At 29.6% G+C, this 11,030-nt stretch overlaps 1 protein-coding gene across 1 annotated transcript; it reads left to right on the top strand.

Moving 5' to 3' along the window:
- Positions 1-730: 730 nt before the first annotated feature.
- Positions 731-10,504, top strand: TRIADDRAFT_56302 (uncharacterized protein; the record flags this gene model as incomplete). Its single annotated transcript, XM_002112757.1, has 21 exons — positions 731-755; positions 886-1,128; positions 1,896-1,940; positions 2,206-2,373; positions 2,696-2,830; positions 2,977-3,134; positions 4,066-4,496; positions 4,723-5,065; positions 5,593-5,783; positions 5,879-6,035; positions 6,746-6,862; positions 7,580-7,747; positions 7,831-8,163; positions 8,278-8,434; positions 8,537-8,697; positions 8,807-8,983; positions 9,071-9,217; positions 9,382-9,558; positions 9,741-9,843; positions 9,880-9,929; positions 10,193-10,504. 21 exons carry the CDS (start codon positions 731-733, stop codon positions 10,502-10,504), a joined length of 3,798 nt encoding a protein of 1,265 aa, XP_002112793.1.
- Positions 10,505-11,030: the final 526 nt, after the last annotated feature.

Genomic DNA, 11,030 nt, shown 5'->3' with positions numbered 1-11,030 from the left:
CATAAGCACTGCTTAAATGCTTATGAATTTATGTAACAATTCTTGTGTGCACACAGAATTTCCAACTGATGCTTTTACAAATTTATGAAACTCACATCCATTGTCAATTTCAGTCTGATTGATTGTCAAGCACTAGCATAAATGCAGCTTAAATGCTTATGAACTTATGCAACAAATTGTTGTGCATGGACAGAATTTCTAGCCATTTCTCTTACGAAATGATCTACTGATGATATTACGTTATGGTTCTATTACTTTTCTATTTAATTTTACTAGTTTAAGATATTTTACATGTGTCTTGAGCTATTTTTAATGCTAATAATCAAATATAACATGCAAATAGCCCGTCTTAAATGCCCAACTGTACCTTACCAACACTAAATTTACTATTTTATTTAATATTCCTGCAAACATTCATCAGATTTAAACTCTATTCACACTTTGATTATGGTAGCAAATATATTCTATGTTAATAATATGCAATAATTATGACAAAATTTCGAATAAACCAAACAATATTAGGGTCATTTATTTAGGAAAGAATTAATAATTTCCTAATTTTACCTTGAATTTTCTCGATCGAGAATCACTTCCTATTGCAAAGTACCTTAAAATTTGATCGTGAATTCTACGTGTATTTATATATAAATAGAACATCTTAAAAATATTACCAACTAAGGCCTTGGGATCAACTTCAAGAATCATAATAGCTTTCAATCAAAGTGACGACATGAATACTGAAACAAATCAAGAAGGTAAAAAATGTAAAGTTTTACTAAGCTTATAAATAAGCAGTTTACTTAAACTAATGTCTATTACTTTTCATGACAAACTTTCTCTGATCAGTAATTTTAAAATTGGGTTGAAAATACTTACATATTGTAGATCCGCCGTATGAATATTTTTCAGAGATTTGCGAAAAAATTGGAACTGATTGGAGAAGATTGTCTTGGAAATTAGACCCTAGTATCGATATAGATGCAATTGCTGAAGACTACCATAGAGCTATCGATAGAGCAAGGGCAGTTTTAAATCGCTGGAATCAAGCTCACTCAAGTAATGCAACTTTCGACATACTTGTGGAAGCTCTCGATAGCATTCAAAGAAAAGATATTGCTGATAAAATAAGTAAGATATTAATCTTACATTTTATTTAATATTACAGTAAGTCATAGCTAGCGTTACATCAATAAATTTAATTTATTACCTTAATAATTATGCAATTTACAATACATTAAAGCTAATGAAATTAATAATTGAAAATATTTTTCACACCCAATTTAGTAAAGTCTGTAGTATTTTGAGATAGATAAAGCTGCCACAGCAAATATCAGATCAATAAATTTATCGTCACCATTATCAGATATTCAATTTACTTAGCCTAAAGCTAAAAATTGTTCAGAATTAAATCAGCTGTGCAGAATATTCCATCCATTTAATTTAGTAAAAATGTAATTCTCTAAAAATTAAGCAAGGCCTCCTTAAAGAAACGTATTTAAAATAATACTATTTAGCAAAAATTCCTAGGTATACAATTTCTCTAACCTGCCGTTAAAATTTTAAGCAAATGTCAATAATTAAATTCTACTCTCAATCGGTATACTCAGTAAAGCTCTCATCTAATAAGGTCAATTAATAGTAAATTATTAGATATAGCAACATACTGCAGTAACTATAATTATACCAAACTTTAATTCTAAAGGTAAGAAAATGAAAAGCAATATTTCAATAACCTACTTGTGTTACATTTTAATTTTAAATTAAATCATTTTCATACTTAACATCTTTCAAAAGCACTACCACGAAACAGTGCTTTTTAATTTCGAATTCTTCAATATATGTGCACGTAAGTATTTTCCATTTATAGTTCTACATTTAATGGCTGATTTTTACAGGAACCATTAGGCAGACCAATACCAATAACAGGCCGGCTTCGTCTGGTCAGTTCTATCATGATCATTTCTTGGATGCATCCTTATAATGTTATTGAATTATGTGGACTTTAGGAATCTCTATAGTACCACACATGGAATTGTTTCTAAATAAAATAACTATTAATTTTACTTATACTTTTACAAGCTTGACCACTTTAGACCTTAGCTAATTAAAATATTAATACTTTACATAACTTAAGTAGATTTAAATTTTCAGAAAAACATAAACGCAAAGTAATTTTTTCGTAAATTATTTAAAATTCATATTCAGGATCAAGCCAATTATCGCGACATAATTTATTACGAAACGTACCAGAAACTCCCAGTGCATATTATATCGAACGACAAAGCTATATTCAAAAAATAATTGACTATCTGAAAAGGATTGATAGTAATGAATTAGGTGGTCATATTTTAATTCATGGCATGGCTGGAAGTGGTAAGACTGTTATAGCCAGTCAATCTGTTCGATTAGCCATCTACAATTATGGTCTCTTTCGCTCTGGAGGCGTTTATTGGATAAAAATAGGTCGATAAATTATTTTTGCTACTAAATTCCGATATTCTATTACTACATCTACAGTAAACTACTAAATATTTATAGCACGCCAAATTATTGATATGAGATTACTAAGATACCTTCTAAAACATCTTATTACCCAAAATCCAAATGATTAAGAGATAAGGATTTACCTAGTGTTTAAATGAATTATAATTATAGAAGCTAAATATGAAAAATAATATCGATTATCTTAATTTAGGCAATATAAGGGAAGATGAATTTGTCACCAAATTAAGGAGCCTTTACATACAAATAACAAAAAATATTCAGAATATCTGCCAACTCCCTGATAAAGTGGATGAAATGGTGGCTTGCCTTCAAGCATACCTAGAAGGTTATTACGTACTAAAGTAGAAGTAGTCTTGGTATTAGGATAAACTGTAATAATACTTAATTAATCTAGCTACACTTATAACCTTAAGAAAAACAACATTAACAGACCAGCTTAGCTTAATAATTGATTGGTTTTTTCCATTTTAGGCGATAAAAATATGAAGAAAACTTTATTCATCTTTGACGACGTTGCAAGCAAGCACCACTTTGATAAGCTTAAATTTGCTAAAAATACAATCAGTACTTCTCGATTCAATCATTTTAGAAACAAGCCTACTGACAGCCAACATTATATTCAATTATCGGTTAGTTATAGTTATTAACAAAGACATTAAGAATATAATAATATAAATTTAAATACAAGTAAGCCAAGTTAGTTTCAAAATTACTTCATCAAACTATAAATTGTACAATAAGCGCTTTGCTTTGCCTAAGCTATCAGATATTTACAGAATCTATTAATTTTGACGTAACTGTGGTCTTTAGTAGCTATTATCTATTTTTATATCTTAAAATTACTACTCTGGGTTTAAGATTTTGAGAACAAATCCGAATTGAATAAGTATTTTTAGTTCAAACTTTCTAAGCAATTTCAACTTAAAAGCATCACAGCAAATGAAAGGTTGTATTTAATAGCGTATTAGTTCTGCAAATGATAGTAAATAACTACAGAGTAACCATATTTAATATAATCACTATTGCGATCAAGAATGATGTAAACACTACTTAATCATCCTGTTTCTAAAATTATAGCACCATCATAATGATTTTAAAACCTTAAAATACAGATTCTGTTATACGATATCAAAGTTTAAAATTAATCTATATATTTATATACTTTGTAAAAGTTTACATTAATATATAAGTCCGATTACAACAAGTTGTTTATCACGTAGAACCAAATTGATTCAATATTTTCACGCTTTTGACTTTTGGTTCACAAGTACATACCTGTATTTATGACGTTGGATCCTGATTATATTCTTGGTTACTAAACGTGTACCTAAGTGACTTGTAATTAGAAAATCTCTACGATACCGAATTTACAATCGAAATATTGCACTAGTCAAATATAAAGCTTAATCATACGTATATTTATTTACTTATTTACGACCTTAAGCTTCATAATAATCTATATTACTATTTCCAGGTAATTAAATATAAAGCTGCAGATATTCAGAATTGTATATTATTACATTGAAGAAATTGAACGTTATTTTTTTCATTCTCATCTAGGAATTACTTTCAGAGGGTGAGGCAATGCAAATATTGGCAAAATATTACTCTGAGGAAAAATTAAGCCAGCATCGTCAATTAGTCTTGCAAGCTATTAATAAATGTGCAGGCTTACCATTAGCCATATCTTTAATAGGTGGCCTGAATTGTAAGACCAGTAACGACTGGGAAAATGCTGTCAACACCATCGAGAGGAGAGATATGATTGATACACAACGAGAATATAATTTCAACTTATACACAGCATTTGATTTAAGTATTAATCACTTAGACCATAAAGAGCGAGTACTATTTCAATTACTTAGCGTATTTAAGCGCGTTCAAATTCCAAAAACATCAATTATGGCTCTATGGAATGAGGACAAGCATTATGCTGAATTATGCTTGAAAAATTTAAATGCAAGATCGTTGTTAAAATTCGACGAGAGCAGGTAAAGTACGTTAAACTTGGAATTTCATTATACAGCGTGCTTACATGTGTTTACTTTCTCCTCGTTTATCTCTACAAGCCGCACTAAAACCCATTTTATAGCGAATTTTTAAATTTATATTTCCAATCCTTATTTTATATTATTTCTAAATAATCAAGCGATTATTCACCATTTGAAAATGCAAAAAAAAATTAATTATATTACAATAATTGTCTAACTTATACAGGTGCTATTTAGTTCTTCATGACCTGATCATCGATTATCTGCAGCAACTACCTTGTGAGCATCAATCACCTTCAGATCATTGGAAATGGATGCATCAAACTTTAGTTAATGGTTATTTAAAGGGGTGTGAAAGAGAAGGTCGCGACTGGTCGTCTTTTCCTAATGATTATTACTACTACCAGTATCTTATATACCATGTTATACAAGCTGAAAATGATATAGCTTTAGAAAGTATCATGACTGATTTTAATTGGATGTCAGCTAAAATAGAAGCGCACAACGGATTGTATGACCTACGCTTGGACTTGATAAACTGTATTCAATATTTGCAGAAAATTGGAAAGGTCATTTACAGTTTATCCTTAATCCTACAGTGTACTACTTGTAGCTTGCGGATAGCATAGCAGCACATTTATACGTTTTCTTCATCTACGTAGCTTCATATAAGTACCTTAACAAGTCTTGTAGCTCAATATGTGCAATTATATTGTTACTCTTTGAGCAAAATATGCAAAGTCATTCAAGGCATATAATAACTAGATACCCATTTTAACAGTTTTATTTCCTATGCTGCCATCTAGGCTTCGGCATACAATAGTAGTAACATCAGCTTGTAGCCTGTGATCGATTTATCAATCTTGAAATTTTAACTTATTAACTCATAGTTATCAGTGCAATATTTCGATATTTCTTCGCCTTGTTCAAAATAATATTTCGATAGGTTGCAGTAAGCTGAAGTATTTACAACAACAGATTAACATAAAAAATTCGAATTAATTTACTTTAAATTGCATTTAATCAAAACAAAGAATATATCGAAATCTGATAATTAGCAAACTAATTTACTGCTCTAATAATTGTATTTGTTTAGGACTGGCAAAAATTTGATGAATTATTGCATCTGTTTAATCAATACGAGTCATTTTTGGATGGAAGTACTGGCGACTTAGTACAATTTCTGTTAATGTTCGGTAAAAAAAATCACTGGATTACTGAAAAAGCAATTCACTTTGCAGCGAATAATACAAAAAATCGAAAAAGCTACTATTGGATGATAAATGTGTAAGTGAATAAGAAATTAATATCATAAATTGCTAATCCTACGAAATTGCTGCGTATCCTAGTGTTAAAGATAAAACTGTAAACAATGTTGCTAGGTACCCGGATATTCAGAATGCAGAAAACGCTTGGATAGCATCAAAAAAAATCGGTGCAATGTATAACGATCGAAGCATAAGATGTTGCATTTCATCATTAGGAAATTTGTTAATAATTGGTACTAACAATAATGGACGAAACGACTGTCAAATCGTGGTAAGACTGCCTTACATGTATGCTAACTAGAAATCTTAAGCATTCCATTAATATCCAAGTCGAATAGATACTGCTATGAACGTAAACCTAGTTCACATGATAGCATTTATGAAGATTGCTATTTTATCTTATACTATTCTCTATAACATAATATATTTAATTCTTGGAACAATACATAATTTTTACCAAATCATAAATTAACAGAAGAAAATTACTAAAGTCAGTGTTGTAGTCATTTCTATCGGATATAATCATAGTAATAGAAATAATTTTATAGCTGTATCTACGTTTAATTTATGATTTAGTAAAAATTGCATATTTTGTCACTTTTTCAGCATCAATTTGCATTTTTAATTAATAACCCTAAGATGACTAAAAAATAAATTCTAAATGATGAAGTTAACAGCATTAATAGTGTCTGATACCTCTCTAATCTTACTTTCATTTTCATTATGAATGTAAAGTAGGTACAAACTCTAACAATAAAATACATTACTATTTATGATTTTTATCCCTTTTCTAATATAATGCTGAAATACTTCTATAAAATAAATCGATATGATAATGAAATTTGTTCATTTTATAATGTACCCTTTATCTTATATGACAGATAAAAAGTAGGCGCTACTCTGATAATTAATGATGATTATATCCATAACAGCAGTTCTCAATTAATTTTATATCTTATGCATTTACTTCAATCCAATTAGGGCAAAAATTATGAAACTTCGCAGGTCTTATTTAAACTAACTCCACTAAAGCAAGATGTTTATGCCCTTCGAATTTCTATCGACGGTACTATTATTGCTTATCGGTATGAATGCGAGGTAAGCCATTAAGATAACATTAAGAGATAATTACAGACTGTGCTATTCATTCTTAAACAATATAAGAAATTCTACTAGAATCGTGTAAAATTTATGACAAACTATAATGTGTATTATATATTTAATTAGCAAATTACAGATTTTAGTAACAAAGTCAATTTGCAGATTGCCTATGTTATTCTTGTTATAATATGCCTTTTAAAATTTTGTAACGAACTATAAAGTATTATGTGTTGTTGCAATTTCTTAATAAGCAGCAGTCATGGAAATGGGTAGTATATAACATTGAAACTAAAGAAGAACTCCAGTTTATCGATAAAAATTCTAACATTATGGAGGATTTGAACTGCTACGATCTACAGTTCGGTTGGATTGATGACGGTAGAAATATTATATTAACATTACGAAGAGATAAAAAAGAAGCCAAGGCAAGTAATATATTTCTATTTCATAAGTCATCAAACTAATATTGATCAAATTTTTAGCCAGCAGTAGGGCGGGTATCGATATATAACCTACTTCTGGCTATGTTTTTCATAATTATGTATATTACTAGGTTTGTTTAACACATTACTAAACACAAAATTAATGAAGGAGTGAATTTATCTGCGTTTTTTTAAAATCAAATTTCTTTAACTTTAAACTGATTTAAAGAATTTATCGACGATTTACTTGTAGTAACATACATTAAAATATATGCATATCTAATTTATACAGATTTGGAGAATCGAAGGTAGTCAAATTCAATCAGTAAATAATCCCTTCTTCTTCGAAGCCGGTGTACATCAGTGTGAATTTATACAAAATGGCAGAATGATTCTATTTTGGCGGAATCAAGATCATCAATTTGATAAGAAACGAGAAATAATTAGCTATAAATTGCAGGTCAAGAATTTTTTTCGTATTTATAATTTATTTGAAGATTACATACGATGATATCAGGCATTAATATAGTTCTCAATTTATAGATTTGGGATATAGAAGAACATCAATATAAGCAGATATATACGGTACCGGCGCGAATTATCTGGTCTAATAATCAAGTTAAACTGAGTAATAATGTTGGCCAAGGCCACATATTAGATCATGTTGTGCATATTGGGCAGCGTGATGCTACAATTGCTATGGCCTATGGAAAAATTCTTGGTGTTATAGCCACGGAACCTAACAGCCAAACTACATTTGATATAGTTCAGAATTTTGGAAATTTCTTTGTACCCATCTATCANAGTCCATTTAACATCGATGCTATTAAAATTTCTGATGATGGGCAATTGATTGCAATTCTATGCCATTACGAAGTATTATAGTATTATTTAATTCTTTCTTCTGCCTTAATTAAGCAATCATAGATTGATCACGAAAGGCTAATGGTATCCTTATAACCCTCGTCAAAAATACTTTCTTCTTTACAGATAACAGTAATTAAAACTATCAACGGGCTGGCTAATAAGTGTTTAAAGATAGATAGTCCAATTGGCTTGAAAAAGTTATCATTTATCCCTAAAACTCCGAGACTACTAGTCTATGAATATGAGAATTCTCAGTCTGTATATGAATATAATTTATCAGGTAGCTGTTGTTCCAATGAAAGTAGATCAAAGCAAGCTGCGTATATCAATAATTATTTCGCAATATTTTTTACTTTCACTCACTCTCCCTATATATATATAGAATGGCAAAGTGGCTGGAATGATATATTATTAAGACGCCAGGAGAGCATCGGCTATGAAGACTATGAAAATATTATAGACACAAGTTGTACCTTTATAGATGATATTCCAGTTGTTGCACAACTAATAACATGCGGAGCAGAGGGTAATTGCGAAATCAAGGTAGGATATCAATCTATCTTATTATCTCGACTTTAAATTACTGCCAAATTATCAGTTCTGCCTGAAATACATGCTATAGAACTTAATAAATATTGCAATATCCTATAAGATATTTCAAGGTTATCGGAGTGAACAGAAGTTCTCGATTAAGCTAGATGAAAAATATCAGCAGTGCTTCTTGTATGATGACTTTCCATCTGCAATCTTAGTTGGCGTATGTAAATGTCCAGAAAATGATGATCTTCCAGATCAGTCATTACTTCGCTGGCATATTACAATAGCAGAGGTAAATGGAATGTATAATATCTACTAATATTAGACTGGTGAAAATGACTATAAAGCTGTTTTAATGTTAAATCCTATAACTTGAAAGCTGACTAACTTTCAATGCACGACAACGGGTACGAGAGAAAAAAGAATTTCGGAATTTCATATACCAGATCAAGTTAAAGAATTCAGAGTAATATCATCAAGACATCGTAAAGCTGACAGCAATATAATATTAATAGTAAATATTATGGTAAGAACTATAGTCTGTAGATCAGGCTTATGAACAAGGAATAGAGATAATAAATGATAGCAATGTATCCTTATTTGTTTGGTAACAAATTCATCAATCTAACATGATAATCGATGATGATGAACAGAAGCATTAACAACACATATAAAAATTTGCTTATTTAGACAATCAATCACGGCGAGCGAGCTTTAATCATTATGGTCGATAGTAATACTTTAGCAAGAATAAACTGCTTTGATTATAACACGGAAATACATGAACAAATAAGAATAATCTATTTCGACGACTACAATCTTATTACTCGGCAATGGGTAGAAGATTGTTGCAAATGCAGTATTAAGGTAGCTGTAATTGCTCTTAATAATTAATTAAGCTGAACGATAGAAGTAGAAGTAAATAGAACAATAAATGGACAATAGCTTTCATTTGAGCCATGTACTTATCAGAATTAATTGGCTTATGTTATTAGCATATTTTCTTTAAATATGGTAGTAATTATCTCTATTAATTTTTACTCTTACAGTGGTATAAAATTGGCACCGATAGGATTAAACTTAAGCAACAACTAACGTATCAATTTGGTTCTGGTCTGGCTTTAAAAATTGACGTAATAACTAAAAATATAGGTAAATTGAAGATGAAAGTCTCGATTTTCAATTTAGATCAAGAAATTTTCAAGAGAATTTGGGGACCAAACGACACAGAAATTTTTGTAAGCAATTTCATTCAATGGAGAATCCTTTCCAACATGATTTGCATCTTTAAACCAATTTAATACGAGATTGTTCTGTATGATTCTTAAACTTAATTCATATTCCTTCTTGAATGAAGAAAGCGATTATTCCGCAAGATCGGAACGAATACTTTTTAATCACAAAAGAAGATCATTTCTCTGTAATTAATTTTCTTAATTTTAACATTAAGCTATCATATTGAGAATGATATTAATCATGATGAAATAATAATTATAAATAGGTTTTGGATCCATATCAAGATGTATTGGTTAAAGGCTTTAAGAAAAACAAATTAGAACTAAGTACTTATACACAAGTTCTAAATATAGAAAACTTATGGTCACAGAAATTCTACTTCACATTTGATCGTGTGGTCAGAAAAATGTATATTTACCAAGCCACAACTTTAAAGTTACTCCATATTTTGTCTTTTCCTTACTTTACCGCGTGGAGTATGAAATGGAATTCTCAACAATCATCTTTTATCTTAACTAATGCAAAGAATCAGTACAGTATTCTCGGTAGAGTTCCTGAAAGCGAAGCTTTTTTTTAGACGGTAGAACAATAAATCGTGATATACTGTACTACTTTAGCATGATTTAATGATGATTTGCTGATTGATTTACGGATAATTTCGTATGCATGGATGCTGTTTATTACCTCTAATTTTACCTTATCATGGTTTAACTAACAGTTTAATATTATGAAATATTATTCTTTCCTATTTTCCAGACATCGTACATAATAAGAATTATTAAACATCTTTCATTTACTACATAGATAATATATATAATCGTAGGTTTCGTATGAATTTTAAATTGATATGCTTTAGTCCAATCATAGTATCTTTAGGTCTATTAGATAGATTATGATAGTTAAATATCAAGATTATTTAATAGTTTAATTATATTCTTTAAAGCTGTAGAAACATCGTGTATATGCTAATCACATATTATGTAAGGCGTAAGTACTTGCAAGATTCTTCTAGTGTTACTAGAACAATATTTAAAACAAACCCGTTTTATTTAGCGTGTATCTTTTGATAGTGTAATTGGCGGTAATCTGCTCTATCTCAATAA

This window comes from Trichoplax adhaerens, genomic scaffold, assembly GCF_000150275.1.
Source record: "Trichoplax adhaerens TRIADscaffold_5 genomic scaffold, whole genome shotgun sequence".
NCBI classification, from domain to species: domain Eukaryota; kingdom Metazoa; phylum Placozoa; class Uniplacotomia; order Trichoplacea; family Trichoplacidae; genus Trichoplax; species Trichoplax adhaerens.
This window is presented reverse-complemented; position numbering and strand designations above follow the sequence as displayed.